At 39.0% G+C, this 21,222-nt stretch overlaps 1 protein-coding gene across 1 annotated transcript; it reads left to right on the top strand.

Annotated features, from left to right (window-relative positions):
- Positions 1-2,716: 2,716 nt before the first annotated feature.
- SHISA4 (shisa family member 4) lies at positions 2,717-20,954 on the top strand. The gene is made up of 5 exons (XM_032217254.1): positions 2,717-2,804; positions 12,396-12,567; positions 16,061-16,194; positions 16,921-17,094; positions 18,204-20,954. The coding sequence occupies exons 1-5, from the start codon at positions 2,747-2,749 to the stop codon at positions 18,248-18,250; spliced, it is 585 nt and encodes a 194-aa protein (XP_032073145.1). The 5' UTR covers positions 2,717-2,746; the 3' UTR covers positions 18,251-20,954.
- The last annotated feature ends 268 nt before the right edge of the window (positions 20,955-21,222 follow it).

The raw sequence follows: 21,222 nt of genomic DNA, 5'->3' as shown, positions 1-21,222 counted from the left end.
ACAGTACAAAAACATTGTAGCATTTATTTTCTAGACCATACTACAACACATGGTACTCATATATAAAATAGCAATATATAAAATACAGGAATATGATACAATGTGATCTCAAAAATCCAAGTAACAAAGTTTTGAAATATAAACTATAACATTTACAGTACCTAGCGCACTATTCACTATTTCCCAGAAACAAGAAGCATTGAAATTAATCTTAATCTTAAAAGCCTGATGAAAGAGATGTCTTTAAGGATTCTGTAAATGGAGAGAAAATGCAGGCCAAGTAGAACCCAGGGAGATATTCCATAGCCTAAGAGCAACACAGGTTCTCTCCTATATGTCATATTAAAAGCAGGTCTCTGCCATGTGTGTCGCTTCACATCTTAATAATCACATGGGTTTGTTATATTTTTAAGACACAACAGAAGAGTTTAAAATAGTGGTGGGATTCAGACAGTCCGCACCACTTTGGGAAAGCCGGTTGTTAACTTTCTGAGCAGTTTGGTGAACTGGTTGTTGGAAGAAATCATTAGGGCAGAGAACCTAATATTAAATTATTTGAATCCCAACACTGGTTTAAAAGATAAAAAGAGAGCTAAAACCCATAAAACAAAGTGTTTCAGACATGTGGGCCAACGTGGAAGAAATGGTGAGGGGGGAGGGGAAAGAGAAGCATAAAGCAAAACCCTTTTTTGTGCCCCAGAAATCATATCTTCTTAAGCATAAGACAGGGAACAGCAAAAGTGAGATTTGGGGAAGTGCAAACAGTCACAAAATAAAGGATGTCCAGAAAGCGAGAGGAAAAGCTAGTGAGAGGAGAATGAAATCAAAAACTAAAAATTGAAACCTATTCATTCATTCATTTTCTTTATTTGTATGCCGCCCTTTTCCCTGGGGGGACTCAGGGCGGCTCACAATTCAAAAAGGGAGGGGGGGAAGGACAAACAGTATTCCAATATGGAAACAATACAACATATTAAAAGAGAGCACAACAGTCACACAATTCGGGCGGGGTTGGAATCTTAACCCCAGGCCAGCCGGGACAGCCAGATCTTCAAAGCGGCGCGGAAGGATTGGAGGGTGGTGAGGGTCCGAATCTTCACGGGGAGTTCATTCCAGAGGGTCGGAGCAGCCACCGAGAAGGCTCTCCTCCGGGTAGTTGCCAGTTTGCACTGGCTAGTAGATGGAATTCGGAAGAGGCCTAATCGATGTGATCGTATCGGTCTAGTGGAGGTAATTGGCAGTAGGCGGTCTCTCAAATACCCAGGCCCACTACCATGAAGGGCTTTATAGGTGATAAGTAGCACCTTGAAGCGCACCCGGAGATCGACAGGCAGCCAGTGCAGCTCGCGGAGGATAGGTGTAACGTGGGTGAAGTGAGGTGCACCCACAATCACTCACGCGGCTGCATTCTGGACTAGCTGAAGTCACCGAATGCTCTTCAAGGGCAGCCCCATGTAGAGCACATTGCAGTATGTTCATGTTACGGAGTGGAAAGAAATATGGTGATCCCTGTTCAGGGAGAGGGGAAAGGACAGGTATCAGAGACTTAGGAACACACTAATATTCATGATGGCAAGGTAGAAGGTATGCAATTATAGTGCAGTTATAAACCTACAAGCATGAAGTGAGATTACACATCAGAAAATAAGGCACAATTGTGGATGATGATGAGCATATGCTCTGGATACTTGGCTTAGCTTTGCACTTTCACCTGGCTGGCGGGGACAGAGCATCACTGACTGCTCCATCTGAAGCATCAAAGGATCTTGAAGCAGCCTTGTGCTCTAGACTTCCAGGGGTGGGGAAATCCCACCTTATGTTCACTGACTGGTATAAAAAAATGAAGTTTTGATCTGGATGCAATTATGATAAACTAAGAGCTTTTCTAGTGATAAGAGTATAAATTTCATGGTTTTTCAATGATTATTTGGGGAGGGGGTTCAAATGTCCTTCATTCATAGGCACCAGCTTTTAATGAATATGGGGATCTTGATTAAGAAACATTTGGCTCCAATAATGATTTTCAGGCAACCCTGAATGGAGCGAACAAGTAGAAAAAGTGGAGAAACTTTACTGTACAAGCCCAAGGTTATGATGGCTGAGCTGTCAAATTCTGTTGTTGGAGCTTTCCTTGAAGGGATCCTTAAGACACGTTTTTCAGATGTTGAAAGTTTCCCATTTAAAATCGGTTTTCAAAATACCTGTTACCTCTTGCCACGTTCTTGTTAGGAGTTAATGTCGTTCAGTGTCCCTGATGTTTTTTTTCCCCTTGCATACCATTACGTTTCGTTATGATCTTTTAGTTTTTAATCATGACAAAAAATTGTTCAGAGAACTTGGAAGGCAGAGAAATGACGAGTTAAAGACCCTTTCCTCCATTGTACAGTGAGGAATTGTTGCTTTGCTTTTTCCTTCATTCCGCCCCCCCCTCCACGTCATGCATCAGTTTGAGACTCTCAGAGAACACAAATACCCATAGTTCACCCCCCCCCCGCCCCATACCCGGCCGGCTGCCAACCAAACCGGCTTGCGACGAAAATTACGGCCTTCGGTAATCCCGTAACAGGCCCCTCAACTCCGACGGCCCGGCACGCAAGAAACAGCTCGGTCTAGCCTTCCGCCGCGGTTCGCGCTTCCCTTCTTGGGAGAAGAGGAGGCGTCCCCCCCCCCTCGGATCCGGTTTCTCCGCGCCCGCCCCTTCCCGCAGCATCGGCCGGGCATCTGGAAGCCTTTCAGAAGGACGGCGATGGGGAACTGGGCCCTGGCGTGCACGGTGTTTTGCAGCCTAGTCGCTGCAACCCTGGGTAAGGCCGGAGTAAGGGCCCGCGGCGTGGGTCCTGCGCTGGGCTCTCGACAGGAGGGGAATAGGAGTGAGACGCAGGCCCGCTGCGCGAAGCAAACGCCAGGTCTGCGCCTGGTGAGGGGAGGGTGGGGGTGAGTGATGGTGCTTCTCTGGGCTCTTTCTGGTTGAAGCCGGTCTCTGCTTTGGAATATTTTTGTATTCCCTCTTGAAAGTAATGGAACAAGGGCGCTCCTGAGCATGTGTGAAATGCCCCGTCACAGCTAGAGGAATTAGAAGGGGGGGGGGAACCCTCATGATTCATCCTTCTCCACTATCTCTGTGATTCAAGAGTGGGACATGTGGTGTTATTTTGCTGCCTTGCTGTCCGGGGAATAGTAAATACCGTTTTCATCTAAAGCCACGTTTATCTCTCTTGGGCTGGTCTATATATTTTTTTTAATATAGAGGATAAGAGCTGAAGGGCTCGTCGTTTGTGTCTTTTGGATTAAAACGCTCAACTGGACTAACCCCCCCAAATCAATCTTGGAAACTGGAAGACCAGAAAGATAATCATTTATTTTAAAAAAAAAGTCGTACAAATTAGGGGAAACTTCTGAGTGTGTTCCATTGAACCATATGGGAGCTGTGCAAGTGTTCATATCAAGGGATGGGGAGAAACAGCACTTGACAATTACACATCAGAACTTTGTGACAGTTGCCCCCCCCCCCCTCCTTTGAGCAATGCAGGCTCTTGGAAAGACTTACAAACAGAAAAGCCTGCATCTAATCATAGTTGGGTCTATTTCTTTTTCCTGCCTTGTTGAAATGTTTATGGATGAAGAATCCGTGTGTATTATTTTTGTCTGTGGTTAAAGGATGCTAACCTGATAATTATAGGAACCCGTGGGAGTTAAATAACCTGAATTATATGAGATTTAAAAATAAAGAAGCTATTTGTAGAAAGGCGAAATTGTGTCTGGACTGAAGAGCTTGCAGTGACTTAATGTTTAGTGACTGAACATGTTGCTGTCTGCTACTTCCAATACTGCATTGCTGATCCCTGGAAAAGTGGAGTCACCTAACCAGATATAAAGTTGCTCTGATACAATGATTGTGCCAATGGTCTTTTTGCTGATATTAATGTTTTGCTGATATAACAGTATTATTTTTGCAATGTAGAACTTTTATTATTTTTGCAATGTAGAACTTTTGCACTATGGGATTCATAATGTTCAGAAAAGACACATGCCGTTGAAAGTATAATCTAACAACATTTATGAAAAGTTAACAAATCAGTCTCCAAGTTAATGCTTTCAAAAATATGGATTTGTAGATCTTCATAAAACATCTAAGTTGTTCTGTGAAAGACCATGTGAAATATGCTAGTAATTCTAATCACTTATAAACTGAGCATGCTAATCATGCTTATGCTCAAGAACATAACAATGGTTTGCTTTCAGGAAGACCAACTCACTAGCTTCTAAGGCACCTTTTTCAATCTAGTGTGTTTAGGTGGTGGACTGCAACTTCTTTCATCCTCAGCCAGAATGAATAGAGATGGACCATATTCTAATCCTAGTATACCAGATATCCTGCAAAAAGAAAAGAAAAAAGAAATTGTGCATAGAACTTCATGATGATTTTATAATGATAAATAAGTTCTCAAGTATTGATGGTGTAAAACATCTCTAGTTCTGAAAGTGGCCTGTTCTCAGAGTATTGCTTCATACCTACTTGAGAACATTTAATATAAACCAGTTATCCCTTAATTTTGCTAATTACACAACTGTGGCTGAAGTTGAGTAATGATTGAAAACAGATTTCTTGTTGTTTGAAACCAGTGGTTCTCAACCTGTGGGTTGGGACCCCTTTAGGGGTCGAATGACCCTTTCACAGGGGTTGCCTAAGACCATCAGAAAACACATACTTTCGAAAAAATACAGAAAACATAAAATAATTTTATGTTTGGGGGTCACCACAACATGAGAAACTGTATTAAAGGCTCGTGGCATTAGAAAGGTTGAGACCCACTGGTTTAAACAGTTACAACAGACAAAGGCTTATTTTTTTCTTATAAGAGAAAAAATTGTGTTGTGAGAAGGAGAACACTTCATTATTCAAGCTATAAGGATAATGAGGATCCCACCTCCCCCAAAGTTCTGGCAACCAGACAGTACAATTGACTTTTATGCAACATGTCTAGCAATCCCATAGTTTGTTTTTACCTGATTTGTGAATTCTGATCATTCTGGTGGTTTATGACTTAAGGTATTATGTGGAAATCTAGGTTTGCAACATACTGTGGTTAAAATTTCTGGCTCCTGAGGAATTTGTTTCAGGCAATTTTGATTATGATGTAGATTCAGGCTAACATTTTCAACTGTAGAAAGGTTTTTAAAAGGTTCAGAAAAAAAAGCTTTTAAAAACCCCAGCTGACTTTTATCCAAGTCTCGGTTAAATCACCGTAATAGATTTTTCCCCATTTGTTTGTAACAGATATTGTACTTCTGTTCGATGTAATAACATTTTATTAGATGATGAATATTTTTCCTCTTAAATAACTACCACTGAGCTGAGGTATCATTTTGCCTTCCCCAATGAGTAGAAGAAGCTGTTGAAAACAGTACATATGCAAGTGGTCCAAATGGTGTTACATCCTTCAATATTAAGCTGAATATGGATGCTGGGTGGAAGCGTCTTTGTGCAATACCCTTCTTTCTCCTTGCTTTTCTTCTTAGGCCAGTTATTTTGTCCATGTGCTTCACACACATCCAGTCTGCATCTCCATGTAGTTACCTTTCTCTCACTTAATATTCATCCTGTTTCTCCTCTTGCTGAAAGGGCATGCATTTGTGCATACTAAGTGAAAGTTGTTTGCTAAAGTTAAAGTGGTTTATATGTGTGTGTTCATGTGGAGACCATTTAATAATGTAAGTGAGGTGACTTGTTTTTAATTAGTAATTATTAATTCCCTTAATATGACTATAGTTTTGCCACAAAGCAGCCTTTGGGGAGGGGAATGTTGCTTATGGCAGCAACGTATGTATCTTGTGTGACATATGGAGTAATTTACTGGGTAGTAGAAATTTCAAGGTTTGATTTTAGCTGGTGTTTGTAACCCTAAATGATGCAAAAGAGTTTTATCTTGGCATTTTCTCCTAGGCTTCTTTTGAGAATAGGGTTTTTAAAATTGGAACTTTTGTATACAAAATGTGTTTAGAAGCCTTTTCTTTTTTTGTATATTTGCTAGTTGGGAATTACGCTGATCTTTGTGCAGCAAAGTGGTACTTGGTTGGGTCTTGTTTTATTTTACATCATCTGTAATCATAATAAAAATAGATACATTTAGAATGAAATCTTGACATATTAAAAAAAAACACTCTAATATCCCTTTTGGCTGTAGAACAACATCCGAAAGGACAGACTTCTAATCATTAAATGAGGTTTCCATTGCTAGAGCCAAAGTGCTTCTTGTCAGCTTCACAGAAAGTTAGAAAATATTAATTCTGTTTTTACTATGGGGGATGGAGGGACGATGCTGTTGGCTCAAGATTGCTGGTGTTAATTTAGCAGATTCATTCAAGGCAGTTCCAAGGTGAATACCATAGTGGAACTTTGGATTCTTTGAATCTGGGATTAATGAGGATTTGCTGTGGATCTTTGAAGGAAAGGAAGTTCCAAAATACTTAAAGATCAGGACATTCCAATAGCAAGGAGGAAAAAAAATTGAGATAGCCACAAAGAAGATAAAATTAGATAGGAAGGAATGGATTATAGAATGATAAAGTATGATAAATCCCACTGACTCAGTAATTACTTGAGAAAGATCTAACTGGCTTTATTTTTAATGTCTAAAGCAATTTATTCAGTTTGAAAGTATTTTGTATCCCATTGTGAAATTCGATGTACAGCTTCAAGATCCTTTGTTCATTTTTGGGCTCACTATTGGGACAAGTAAAACTTGCTTTTATCTGGAACCTGGTCATTCATTTGTGTGGTGCTGTCCATGGTGCTGACACCTGCAACTGATTAAGACTCCCTGCATTCTTTCATGCAACCTGAGGGTGTTTCTCCAATGAGGCCCTGCTTGTGATGGGTAGGCTATATCTGCAAACTATGTTAATGCTACTTTATCAGGGGAACTAGTTTCTTGGCCTCTTGATAGTGGCTTTATATTATGAAAAATTGTTAAGAAGAACAGGCTATGCAATGTTTCATCTCAGTGTCGTGTATAATTCAAATTTAATTCCGAGACAGTATGTCCAACTAATACAATAGCTAATGGATGTTCTGGCTAGAGATCATAGGAGTTGAGGGGACAAACTTAGAGAAGTGGAGTTAAAGGGTTCTAATCTCATTGTGAGTCCAGAAATAGTACTTACAGTACTACTGTAGTCAAAGCAATAATTGAACTATTTAGATCAAAATTATGCATTCTAAAAGACTTTAATTTTAATTATCGTGATTTCTAACATATACAAGCTTTGATCATCCTAGAAAAAGTTCAGAACATTTTATTTATTATTGTTGCATTTCTTAACTTACCATTATGTTTATAACTTGCCTGTTTTGAGAGTTTAAGGTTTTTGGAAACAATTCTGTGAGTTATGTTTGTTTGAGACAGAATCATTGGCTCAAGATCACCTGTTGAGCTCCATGATTAATTGGGTCTCTATAATCAAGTCTAACATCTTAACAATGTTGGGCATGCTGGCTATCAATCATGGAATAATTTTCCTTGCTGAAGATTGCACATTTGTCAAACTGTTTATTCGGGGTGAATACATCTCTGAATATTTGAAATGAAAAAGGGAAGTTAAGAAAACTAGACCAGTGATAACCCTTTCCCATCACAAAGAGGAAGGATATAACTCATGCAGGAATCCAGCCCTCTTGCAAATGCTCATTTTCTTCCAGAATAATTGAAGAGGAAGGAAAGTTTTTCCCAGCTCTACATATAATAAGGGGCATATTGCTTTTGCTGCACTGAAGCCAGAAATTTTAATTATTAAAACTCTGTTATGGGAAAGCCTCTCCCATGCTTGGCAATATCCTTGACTAAAATATAAAAAAGTAATTAAATTCAACACTCAATAATTTAAGAAAAACCAATTATGTTTCATGAGCGCATTATCTAAGGTTCAAATGGATAAGGATGCATGTGTTATAGTGGCTGGAAGACAAGCACTTGCCATATAGCACCCTGAGCTTAACAATTGTTGATAAAAAAAAATGAAGAAGTCTGGATAGACAGCACAGAGGGAGAAAAACTGGGAGAAAATCAGAAAATATAAATATATTCCTGATGAATATGCATTAACATCTTTCTGTGCCCAGATAGTTGACATGTTAGGAGATTAGGTTTACGTTGCCTTGCCATTTCATCTCTTCATTGTGTCAGTGGAGGGGAATTCCAGCTGCCTTCTTCCATCTTCTAAAATGACAAAAACACTAATAAAACCACGTTAAAGGACTTGTTTGTTAATTGTTTCTTATAGTTGCCCAGTGCCAGGAAAAAAAAGAAAGCTGCAGCTTTTCTCTACAGAACGAGAGAAATGCAACTGTTTCTCTTACAGAAGCAGAGAATCAAAGAAAGGGAAGGTAATATAAGACAGAAAACGAAACATGAGTCCTGCTTGTCGTTGTTCAGTGACTGAATGGAGCGATTTTGTGTTTCCTGAGTCTCACTTCTGAACACCAGTCCTTTCATAAACATGATTCATTGCAACAGATCAAGCCTGCAAAACTCTGCTGTAGATTCCCGTTAATTCAGTTAATAATCAAGAAGCTTACATGGATTAGAGGAAAGGGTATGGTGGGAGGTAGCACTGAATATGCATATTTGAAAAAAAGACACTATTTATGTTCATAATGCTGTTCACATGAGTCATCATAGGTAATACATTTGTGATTGAATTTTGTTTCATATAAACAAGCAAAGAATAGAGGTATTCTTATTTTTAATGTGGTGTATAATAGTGAGTAGCTATCTTACTCTATAAAAGAAATATCTTCATATGTGGGGAAATTGGTTTTAAGATTATGAATGCTGTGCAAGGAATTTAGACTCATTGTACTAAAATACAGCATATTATATAACGGGTTAAAGTACTCTATTGTCTCAGATTTGGAATATCCAAATTAAAATATCCACTTGATTATGATACTCTCTTGCAACAAACCTATTTACTTAATGGGGTTGTCTGGACAGTAAATTTGGGACAAAAGATAAATAATAGCAGACAGCTGAAGAAGAGAAAGGGACATTGGGATAATATATGAAGGACAATGAAGAGGATGCACTGAATTTGACCCAATGAAGGCTTACTGAGTGGTGGAGAGACCAAACTGGCCTACCCAATGAAGAACAGAAAAGAGACAATGCAAGGCAAAATACTATGTGACTTAAATACTTAATACTTTAAAAAAAAGCAGGTAAAGCAGATAACAAAGCAGACCTGGCAATGATTAAGGGCAGGAAACTTGAAGAAAGAGACACAGGGGCAAATTCTGTCCACACAAGACCAAGCCAAATGCATTTAAAACCATCCTTGAGAAGAAAGCAAGAGAGAACAAATGTCATTTTCTGCAAAGATGCCGAAGAAACAGGGGGCTACCTAGTTAGTGGCTGCAAGAAGATCGCACAGACTGATTACAAACAACAGCATGACAAAGTAGTATCAATGGTACATTGGAGCCAGAAATACCATTTGCCTTCAAGCAAGAACTGGTGGCACCACAAAGTAAACCAAGTAATAGAAAATGAAGACGCTAAAAGTCTTCAAGCAGACAAGCATCTGCCACATAATAGCCCAGATTTAAGAATTGTTATTAACACTCCCCCACCAAAAAAAGGACTGGATAGTGGACAGCAAAACAGAAGAGAAAGATTATGAGAAAAATCACAAAATATAAGGATCTGCAAATAAAAGTAGAATGACTGTGGCAATCCCAAAACATTTGGAGCACCACTTGAGTTACCATTGATATTGACAAAATTGCCATCAGTCAATTGCAAAAAGCAGATTTACGTGAAACAGCTTACATCTTGCAACAAGTTTAAAATAATCAAATAATAATGTCTGCCTATCCCAGGTCCTTGCGAAGGATAAAAATGCCAAATCCAGTCTAAACAGCTGGCTGACTGTGTGAGCAACCATAGTAATAATAATACTAATGTATTAATTTTCTATGCTGCCCAATCCTCAATAACTCTGGGCAGCTCACAACAATCAAAGATACTAAAATTATATCAATAAAAAATGAAAGGTGACAAGGGCAATAAAGCAATGGGTCTCACTCTCTTGTCAAAGACATGGGTGAAGGGTCAGAATTGTGCACATCCTTGAACTTTGGAAAAGAGGCATAATGTAACTGTAATTAATAAAATGGTTGCAATGTTTAGAGCGCAGGGAAAGCACTTCCAGTCATCTGAAGACAGCTGGTCATGTTCTATATATGGAGGCCACATGTTTAAATGAAGGGGATTGAATCATAGGAATGAACTCATTTGATATTCTGGGTTGTAATAAAAAACCATAGCTGTGATCAAACCTAAGCATGCCAGAGAGTACAAGAGTTTCATTTTTATCTTACTCTGCTTGGCTAAATTTGACATAACATGATCAACATATGTACCATATATATTTTTTATTGACAGCATTTATAAATGCATAACAAGTGGAGTATGTATTCCTCATCTTTATTATAATGATACAAGGTTTCATGTGATTAACTTTGTCTATAAAGTTTTTTTTAAAGTAACAAATAATACAACTTTAGATAGTGATGACAATTTACATATTCACTTAGCTGTTACAACAATGATCAAGAACATGTATCTTATATTTGAATATGCCATATGTTGCATGTAGTTCACAATCTGTTTTAATTTTATTAAAAGAAACAATGTATTAGGGTAATAATCTATGCATTTAATTAGCATTTAATTGTAGATTATGCTGTAATTTTTATAGAACATGGTTGCCGTGATGATCATGGCCAATAACCCTTTTCCTTGAAGACAAAATGATGTGGATCAGCCCCCAGAAGATATTGTCTCTTATACCAGCTTTTCATTTTCTTTTGTTTTGTAGAAGGCAAATTTCCATACTGTCTAAAAAAATAATGAAATATAGGTAGCCCTCCACTTACAACTGTTTGTTTAGTGACAGTTCAAACTTACAACTTGCACTGAAAAATACAACTTATGACTATTTTTCAGTTGCAACCTTTGCAGCATGCCCATAATTATGTGATCAAAATTCAGAGACTTGACAACTGGTTCATATTCATGATTGTTGTTGTGTCATGTGATCACTTTTTGTGATCTTGCAAGCAAAGTCAGTGGGGAAACCAGATTCACTTAACAACTGGGTTACTAACATCAACTGTAGTGATTCATTTAACAACTGTGGCAAAATAAGTTCTAAAATGGGGCAAAATTCACTTAACAAATGTCTCACTTAACAACATAAATTTTGGGCTCAATTGTGGTTGTAAGTTGAGGACTACCTGTATGTCCTCCTAGTATATTTAAATTGTATAAATACATGTTATAATTTCTGTTATTCTGAAGCATTCTGATATTTCTAGAAGCTGGCACTTTATTTTGTTACATAGCTGCTTCCTACTAAACTTTTTTTGTTTAAAAAGATCTGAAAAATATTAGGCCTGAGAGTCTTACAACTGCCAAAGAAAATATCCATTTTCATTATGTTGCCAACTTCTGCACTATTGGTTTTATATTTAAAAAGAGACAGCTAGAGAGAGAATGATGTTTATAGCCAGTGGCAGCAATGTGGGATTGTGAATGGTATAACATGAGTAAGCCATAAATAGTGTAATTAATTAATTTAATTTAATAAGAATATTTTTTTAAATTGGAAAAACGAACAGTTCAGTGCGCAAATTGTGAACTGAGATTTCAAGAAAACCAAAATCTTACAAGACATTAAAGAGATTTTGGCATTCTTACCTAATGTCCGAGAATATCTTACATGATTTTTTGTAAGATCTAATGATCTCACAAACATTTTTCAAGTTTAATTTTAAATGTTGGGATTCCCCTGCTATAGTGAAAGACCATGCAATGATTGCTTGCAAAATTCTGGAAGGCTTTTGACTGTGGGTCCCTGAGTTACTCTTAGAGGCTGATGTATAGGAAATTTCAGGGTGTTCCCTGTACACTGTTCTGAGAGCAGGGGTGTCAAACTGAAGGCTTGGGGTCCGGATCCAGCCCACGGGGTACTTAGATCTAGCCCATGGGGCCACCCTGGAAACAGCGAAGAACTAGCCTGCGGTGCTTCTGCCAGTGAAAATGGGCTCTTGGGTTCTGTTTTCGGCTGCCACAGTCTCCTGCAACTCTCTGTCAGTGAAAATGTAGCTTGGGAGGGTTGCATGCAGGTGTTTGGGCTCCCACAGGCACCCCCGAAAGGAGTGACATCAAGCTGGCTATACCCAGCCTGGCCATACCCATCCCGGTCCCATGAGGTCAAACAAGCCTGATATGGTCCTCCATGACATTGAGTTTGACACCCCTATCTTAGAGGATTTCTCACTGTTTCTATTTTCTATGGAATTGATAAAAGGAGTGTCTTCTTTCTCCTTCCAGTCTCAGCTGATGAAGACTGCAAGTGGTACATAGACAGAAATGGCTCCTGGCACCGTAGCATAGACTGCAACTTCCCTTCTTTCTGCTGTGGTGACTGCTACCATCGCTTCTGTTGCTTTGATATCAGGAACCTTCTCACTGAACGGCAGCAGAAGCACTGCATGGCCTTTGGGTAAAAACATGAAATAGCCACACAAGGTGTTTGAAAGCATCAAGATTGTGACTGAAGACTTAGAATTACTTCTGAAGTGCCAAAACAAACAGACCGGAGGGATCTAAGCCACCTCTCAGATATATATACCATATTTTTGGAATATAAGACGCACAAAGATTTTGAAGAGGCAAATTAAAAAAATTTTTTTGCACTCTGCAGACCTCCCAAAAACAGCCCCATTTTTGTCAAAAAAAAAAAAAAAAAAAGGCCATGCGTAGCCTTTAGGAGGTTCATAGAGTGCTCCTGGGGGCTGGGAGGACAAAAATGAGCAAAATCCAGCCCATTGTTTGCTCATTTTTGCCCTCCCCAGCCCCTAGGAGCACTCTGGAAGCCTCCTAAAGGCTATGCACAGTCATTTTGGTAAAGGGGGCGTGGTTTCGGGAGGCCAGAAATGCTGCATTCATGGTATAAGACGCACCCAGATTTCCACCCTCTTTTTGGGAGGAAAAGGGTGCGTCTTATACGCTGAAAGATACGGTACTTTGTTCTTATGACTGAAATATAGCTAGGGGTTCAGTTTGATCACAGGAGAATGGAGTAGGGAAGAGATGGTTTATCCTTTCTCAGGAAGGTGTCTTTAGTTTCTGAAGTCAAAATTCTTTCTACATAGCTGTAGTAATGCTAATTATGGTTGGAAAAAAGGCCATGGGGAAAGAGATGAGCTTTCTTTCTGGTTCAAATCCAGTTTCCCTTGTAGTTAAATCTGAATGATGGAGGCAGCACCCAAAGTTTTCAGGAGCCACATGTGGCATTCGTGCCTTGATTATGAACTCCTGCCATAATCCATGGTTTATAAGCCATAAAGCTTGATGCACATAACTTGCTAAGCCAGAACCCAATATACTCTTGCTTAGGTTGAGAACTGAGACATCATTTGCACACTTTATAAAAGTTGAAGGTAGAGAGGCTGAAATATCTAATTCTCATGTCAGAGAACAGCAAAAAATACCACAGGCAAGTAAGTAACCATGTGGCTTCTGAGTTTTAATTGTTTTAAAAGCAACATGGGACCAAGAATTAAACTGTAGACAAATGTATATAAAGGTCGTTGAGAAGGTCTAATACTATAGATAATTTTTGATACATAGATCTACTTACTTAAGACTTTTTTCAAGCCTTTTTAGGAATGCTGAGTAGGAAGAGTTTCTAACGCATACCTGATATCCCTTCACACATATCCTCTAACTAGGTCCAAAGTACAGATGGGAAAATTTTGTTCAAGAATAAATGGTAGGCATTAGATATCATTCTCAAATGAGACTAGGTTTTATTGAGATCCATAATTATGAAAAGATTAAAAAAATAAGTTTAATTAAAATTTCCTGTTCCACAAGTACTGGAGCAAGATTTTTGTTCTGCATTGCAAGTATTTTCTACTTACCGTATTTTTCGGTGTATATCACGCACCTGTTTTCCTCAAAAAAGAGGCTGAAACTCTGGGTGCGTCTTATACACCGAATACAGCATTTTTTTTTTTGCCTCCCAAAGCCCTTCCCCTTCACCAAAATGGCTGTGCAAACCCTTATGGAGGCTTTCAGAGAGCTCCTGGGGGTTGGGGAGAGCAGAAATGAGCAAAAACCGGGCAGTTTTTTGCCCCCCAGCCCCCAGCAGTGCTCTATAAGCCTCCATAAGGTTATGCATGCAATTTTTTTGACAAAAAATGGGGCAGCTTTGCTCATTTTTGCCCCCCCCCCAGGAGCACTCTGCAAGCCCCCCAAGGCTATTCATGCCTTCTGGGGGGGGAATGGCCCATTTTCGTGAAAAAATGGCTATTTTGGGGAGGTTTGTAGAATGCAAAAACTTTTTTTGGGAAAGTTCTTTGATTGATGAGAATTACATTGATCAAATGTGTGCCAGCATAAACAAAGTCTTAGGTGCTGCAGATTGTCAGTGATTTCCTTCTTCAGCACAAGGATAACTATACCTGGAAACATGTACCTACCTACCTACTCTCTCTCTCCCCCTACCTACCTATTGTATTTTTTCTCTCTCTCTTCCCCACTCTATCTACCTACTTACCCAGCTACTCTCTCTCTTTCTCCCTACCTATCTACTGTATTTTTTTCTCCATTTCTCTCTATCCCTCTACCTACCAACCTACCTACTCTCTCTCTCTCCCTACCTATCTACTGTATTTCTCTCTCTATTTCCCTCTCTATCCCTCTACTTACCAATCTACCTACTCTCTCTCTCCCTACCTATCTACTATATTTTGCTCTCTATTTCTCTCTCTCTATCCACCAAAGTACCTACTCTCTCCCTCCCTCCCTACTGTATTTCTCTCTCTCTATTTCTTTCTCTATCCCTCTACCTACCTATCTATCTACACTCTCTCTCCCTAACTATCTACTGTATTTCTCTGTATCTCTCTCTCTTTCTCTCTCTATCCCTTTATCTACCTACCTACCCAACTACTCTCTCTCTCCCTACCTACCTACTGTATTTCTCTCTCCCTCTCTATCCCTCTACTTACCTACTTTTTTTAAAAAAATTGCCTCTTCAAAACCTTGGTGCGTCTTATACTCCGGTGGGTCTTATACTCCGAAAAATACGGTAGTTCGGCTGCCTTGTTGATGCCCTTTCGAATGAAGTTGTGATTTTTATTTTCATTTTCAACCATGATGATAGCAAGAGTATTGAAAATATTGAAGTATTGAATTTAAGTATAGTATTGTAAATAACAGTATTGAAATAATTTGATCTATTCCTTCAATGGCTGTTGAAGCATAAAGTGGAGATTCTTACATTTGTAACTGTGAGATTTGAAACCATTTTAATAGTTTTTTAAAATTATTTTTAATATAAGCCCATTTATTTGTATCTTATTTAAATGTACTCTTTAGTAGGAATGCACAAATGTATTTAGGAAGGCCTCTAAGTGAATTTTGAAAGGGGATATTGTTTGAGAAATTCATATTACCAACAAGGTTCCCTTCCTCTTCCTTTTTCTTCCATTACTATAGGCCCAAATAGGCCACAGAAGGACTGGGGAAATGGTGCATTTTTTAAAGCAGCTTTGCTAACGTCCAACTTTGCTTTAAAAGTCCACCATGATCACAGCAATGTGAGAATCTGCCCAGACACTGATTCTTTTGTGCATCATTTCCTGGACTGTCCATTTGACAATGTGCACGATACCCTGATCCATCCAAGGTCTCAAGAAAGGAAGAAGTCTTCTTCAAATAATATTTGGGTGATACTGCTACTACATATTTCTTTTAAAAATATTAAATAAATCAGGAAGAGATTCCTTGGTCACCTGCTGTATTTTTAAAATAACTTTGCCATAATTGACAGTTTTTCCCCATTGTTTTTTAACTGGACCCAAAGATCTTTTGTGAAGGTGGGCAGTAGAAATGACTGGCTTTTTGAGAATTCACCCATCCCTGTATCTGTTTCAGTAGCAGATTTTGTAGCACGAACATAATTTATCTTTGTCTGCGCTCTGCAGCCCGAGGACCATTGCTGGCATCGCTTCAGCTGTGATTCTCTTTGTGGCCATTGTTGCCACCATTGTCTGCTGCTTCCTGTGCTCCTGCTGCTATTTGTACCAGCGACGGCATCACATGCAGACTCCTTATCAAGGTAGAAAACGTCCTTCTGTTGTGGCCTACTGGGAGAGATTGGGAGGGGGGAACTGGGAATGCTGGAGGGAGAGTCAGTTGACTGATAATGTCATAAATAGCAATTCAACTTAAGATGGGAAGGGGGGACATCTGTTTTAATTAATTCTCGCTAGAAAGAAAACTGGGAACTTCCTATTATAATTCCAGAGCTCCATATTTTACTTCAAAGTAGCATTAACTTATTGAAATCTATGTCATTCTTGTTGTCTTGATTTTGCCAGCTACATTGGGCTTTCTACCAAAACCTTCTTTCTCATAGACCATATTTGCAATTAGTTTTATGCTGCTTAGAGGAGCATTCTGATGGGAAACTTTTCCAGAGTCAGGCTGCCAGAGAAATGATTGCAGCTGCAATCCAACACATTCTCTACTAAAAACCAGCAAATTGGGAGAAGACTGCCTTATAACATGGAGAATTATCAATAATGTTTGTGGTGATCTAGATTCAAAAGAGGAAAGGTGATGCACACCAGAGAGCAGATTATACCTACTGGCATCTCATAAAATCAAACACACCTTTTCCTTGAATTGTGTTATAAGATTGGGAAAAGATGTGGCTTCCAACAGATATGATGCCTAGTGTCCATGCATGCTCCAAGCCGTCTCTTCTCCTTCAAATCCAGATTGCTCCATAGATTTACTATCAGCACAGACCGTGCACTTAACAAAAGTTTGTCAAATCCAGGTCAGGAGATTCCGCTTTCTGGTTATCCCAATCAGCCGCCAGACCCTTATCCCATGGATCCAAAAGCAGGGCCAGCATTTCATCCTGGATATGCCCCTGTGTTTCCCTACCCACCTACAGTTCCAGCACAGTATCCTCTATATCCATCTGGGCCACCATACTACAATCCTTCAGGTAAGAAAAGAGTATAAAGTAATGATAAGCTGGACTTACTTCCTATCCAGATATGGTGCAGACATATTCAGTATGAACTCTCAAAATGTCATTTAAGCGTGGGCAAAGAATTATAAGAGCTGCAATTCTCCAGAGACATTGTTAAGAAAATGTCACACATGAATGATCCACAAGATCCATTAAGTCATAGGCACTGAACAAATCTTGGTAAGTGTAGATAGAAGAAATTCTATCAATGCTTGCTTCTGATTAGACAAGGGTAAGCCTTAATTGAGTTTCATGTGAGTGATTTAATCTCTTCAGCATCTCTTAATTGGTAGGGCAAAGATTGATTAAAACTGAGGATGTATCGAAATAACATGGAACAGCAGGGAAGGAAAATTAAGGTTAGAGGAACAAGAACAAAAAAAAACATGGAGGTAGGTTTGTCCTATGAAACCCAAATGGCCATGAGTAAAGCAAGGCAAAATAAGAGGCTTATCCCCCTAAATACTACAGTAACATGAAATGTAGCAATGTAACAGAATAAAATATATAGAAATATGACATTTCCATAGGACCTCTATATCAGGGCTGCAAAGGTGATGATCACTAGATGACAACAAAGAATTCCATTTGCTATCACCTAGTAGTTATCTGGATTTTTGCAGGCCAGAGTATGGTAACTTTATAATCCTCATATATGTGGAGAACAGCTAACCTTGAGTTTGACCCAGTTTCACCTTTGGCATTTCTGTAAAAATCTGCTTCAAGTTCAACTTATTGTATGGCAATTTACTGACTTAAGCCTTCCTACTAGTTCCTATCCAAGTACTATGTTTCCCCGAAAATAAGACAAGGTCTTATTTTCTTTTGACCCCCGAAATAAGCACTTGGCCTTATTTTCGGGGAGGTTGTATTATTTTTGAGGTGCAGGAGGTGGCAAGTGTAGTCACCTCATGGCTGCTGCTGTGTTGCAGTAGTTTTGGGGAGGGCTTATTATCTTGGGAGGTCTTATTTTCAGGGAAACAGGGTTCTAAAGTCTAACTTTGCATTATTTTTTCAAGACCAACAAAGATGGGCAAGGGGCTGCTAAGCTTATTCTAATGGTCAATTTCTTTCTTCTGCAGCTCCCCCACCATACATCCCACCGCAACCAACACAGCCTAGCACTTGAGAAGAACCTTGGAGGACTAATCAAGAGAAGCTTTCTCTATGGGCCTGCTAACTCCCTTTTTACAGAACCTGTAGGGGGACTCCTACTGTCCTGAAACTCCAGCCTGTGTCAGTATTTGCCAGTGTTTTTTTTTTAATTAGTTATTCTGCATGGTAGGAAGCATTGTGACTTTTAATTCTTTTCTCCACTCAATCCAGATATTGAGAGAATCACCTTGTCCTCCTCACTTCCTGTGTGGTTCAGGAAGTAGCTGATGATTACAAATGCAAGTGCACAAAGCTGGTGTAAGCACTATATGTATTATGTATAATTTGACAGATTTCCCCTCTCTGAAACCAAACTTTTCAGAGGGAGTGGGTAGGCAGATTGCCTCCAGGGTTTTGCAAAGAACTAAGTGAAACACTCTTTCCCTAAACTGCCAGGAGCTCAATTTTAGTTCCATTCTTCATAATTTCCAGGTAATGTTTTGTGTCTTAAGAAATCCCCGAGGCCTAAGATGGATATACGTATTGAAGGTCTGAAGATATTTGGTGCTGCTAAAGATCCTTACACTAAGTAGATCTTGATCAGAATCTGGAGGAGAAACTGCTTGAAAGCCCATAAAGATTCCCAAATAAAGCTGTAAGTGCAATTAATACATACGAAAAGTAGATGAGCCTAGACAGACTTTTTTAAAGATGAGATGAGGAATAGACAAGAGAAGGCACGTTGTCTTTGGTGCTCCGCAGCACAGAATGATAACAAGTCCAATATTTGAAGGTAGAGAAATCAAACTGTGAGCATTTCATATACAAGTGAAAGTACAGATTTTCTATGTTTTTCAAGGGAAAAAATGGGAGATAAAGTAATTTTATCAATTGAACATAATTTGGATTTTCAGAGGGATTTTTTAAAGGATTTCTCTACTGGATTGAAATTTCTTTTGTGCATTCCACACCAATCTAATGAGAGTTAACCTTTCACCATCATATTCTTTCACCATTGTATTATAACTTTCAGCATAAACTGCCCTCATAGTAATATGAAATCTCAACATTTGAAAAGATAAAGTAAGCATAAATTAGATTGTGAATTCTTTGCAGAGGTACCTTGTTGAGTTCACACATATCCGTTAACTCACTGTAAAGAAATCATATTGCCCATTTCCCAAGGTAGAGAAAGGAACAAAAACAACCTGCCAAGAACTGGCATTTCAGATGAGCAGGGGCAGAATTCAAACAGGCTTAAAAATGGTTCAGCAATGCCATTAGGGGGTGCCTTGGTTAAACTACCGATATGATAGTTGGGCGGCCATTTGGAGGAGTGTTGAAATCTTAGTCCATTCTTTCCTGGTTCCATTTCTATACAAATCCTTTCCACCAACATTCAAATAGGTTGATCTAGAATTTCCAGCATTTCTGGCTAACACAGCTTCCCCCAATCTGGGCATTCTCCATGGTTTCTGTTTTAAATCCCAGAACTCATCAACCAGCATCTTTCACTTTTATTTTTATGCAAATATGAAGAGAGGACAATATCATTTAGGATACTTGCTGTTTTTGTTTATAGTCACTGCCCAACAGTAACTATAAGAATTTATTTCAAACCTTTTGTGTTTTCTCCCACAGTGAGACTCCTACCTGTTCTTTCATAATATTTTAACTCAGTTTAGTCTCCTTTCTTTTCACTAAGAAAGGTTAAGATTAGCTAGCCCCTTTACTTGTCCTGAATCCAACCTCTCAAATTTGCCTCTGATCAATTAATTGTACTCGTGAAGCATGGGAATGCCTAGTAAGAAATGGGTGCCTATTATTTATGCAGTGTAGCCTATTTCTCCTGAAAGTCTTTAGTGTTTATTGTGGCTCAATCTGCATTTTATTGTGTGCAAAATCTAATATTCTGCCACTGGAATGTTGCGGAGAACACTGGAATTCTCTGTTTTCTTCCTGACTATGTCAGTCTGGCCATTCTAGGGGAGGCTCATAGATATCTAGAATAGAAAGCCATTTGTGGTATAGTTTAGAAGCTGCTGCAGAATAGTATGTTTTGCACATTCCTGTTGCATTCTTGCTGCATGGCCATATTTATCAATCTGCCACTACATCTCATTGTTCTTTCCAAACATCAGCAACATTTAGTGTGATGAGATAAGGTTGGACAGTCCCACTTATTCCTCCCCACCTGCTGAAGGGATATTAACTTTGCACCTGCCAGTATTGCAAAGGCTGTATTTAAATTATTTGGAGCACACAGAGAAAGCCTGGGAAGCAAGACAAATGCATGATGCTTCAACCAGTGTATAAAGACAATTCCCATGCAAGAAAATGAAAAGGCCACCATGTGCTACAATGCCCACTAATTTCATGGCTTCCAGTAACTGGGAAAATGTTTTAGTCCAGGTGAAGAAGCCATACATTGGGCATACACCTTTTGATGTTGCACAGAGCTCTGCAAAACCAAAGTGTTTAGCAATGCTGAAGCAACACAGTGTAGACATCTTCTCCATGCATTTGACCATTTTTGAGTCCTACAAGAACATTTTGGAGGAAGGAGTTAATTGAGTCAGCCCTTTTGCTCAAACCACATTCCCACTGTGTGGGAATGGCCTGCTGAATTGCAGCAACAGTTGCAACGCTGTCTCTTATTCTAATCAGAATGGCAAACATTTGCTTTGCAAAATGTTCGTTACAATGTGGATTAAAGTTGTAAATACTGATTAAGTTACTGCTATGTGTGTTTGCGTGTATTTTTTCTACTTCTGCTGTATAGTTAGTGGATAGGTAGTCCTAGAATAATTTCTTAACAAGAGAAATAAACTTTCCTTTGCCAACAATTAAGAACTTGATAAAGGAAAATATTAATATTTGATACAGAGTTCTTTCATTGCTTCCAATGAATTGAGGAGGGTGTCCGCAGGGAAGGGAACAAAGAGCCATAATGTTTCAAATCAGTGATGAGGCTGTTTTGCTGATTTTTAAATTTAAAATTTCTCC

The sequence above is a fragment of the Thamnophis elegans genome, chromosome 5, assembly GCF_009769535.1.
Source record: "Thamnophis elegans isolate rThaEle1 chromosome 5, rThaEle1.pri, whole genome shotgun sequence".
Taxonomy (NCBI): domain Eukaryota; kingdom Metazoa; phylum Chordata; class Lepidosauria; order Squamata; family Colubridae; genus Thamnophis; species Thamnophis elegans.
The sequence above is the reverse complement of the archived record's forward strand: the minus strand, read 5'-3'. Positions and strand labels throughout refer to the sequence as shown.

What these genes read in the sequence shown, in the direction of transcription:
- SHISA4 (XM_032217254.1), top strand. Translation starts at nt 2,747, where the DNA reads ATGGGGAACTGGGCCCTGGCGTGCACGGTGTTTTGCAGCCTAGTCGCT. An exon ending in CCTAGTCGCTGCAACCCTGG is followed by an intron (nt 2,805 to 12,395) that starts GTAAGGCCGGAG and finishes TTCTCCTTCCAG; the next exon opens with TCTCAGCTGATGAAGACTGC. An exon ending in CATGCAGACTCCTTATCAAG is followed by an intron (nt 16,195 to 16,920) that starts GTAGAAAACGTC and finishes TGTCAAATCCAG; the next exon opens with GTCAGGAGATTCCGCTTTCT.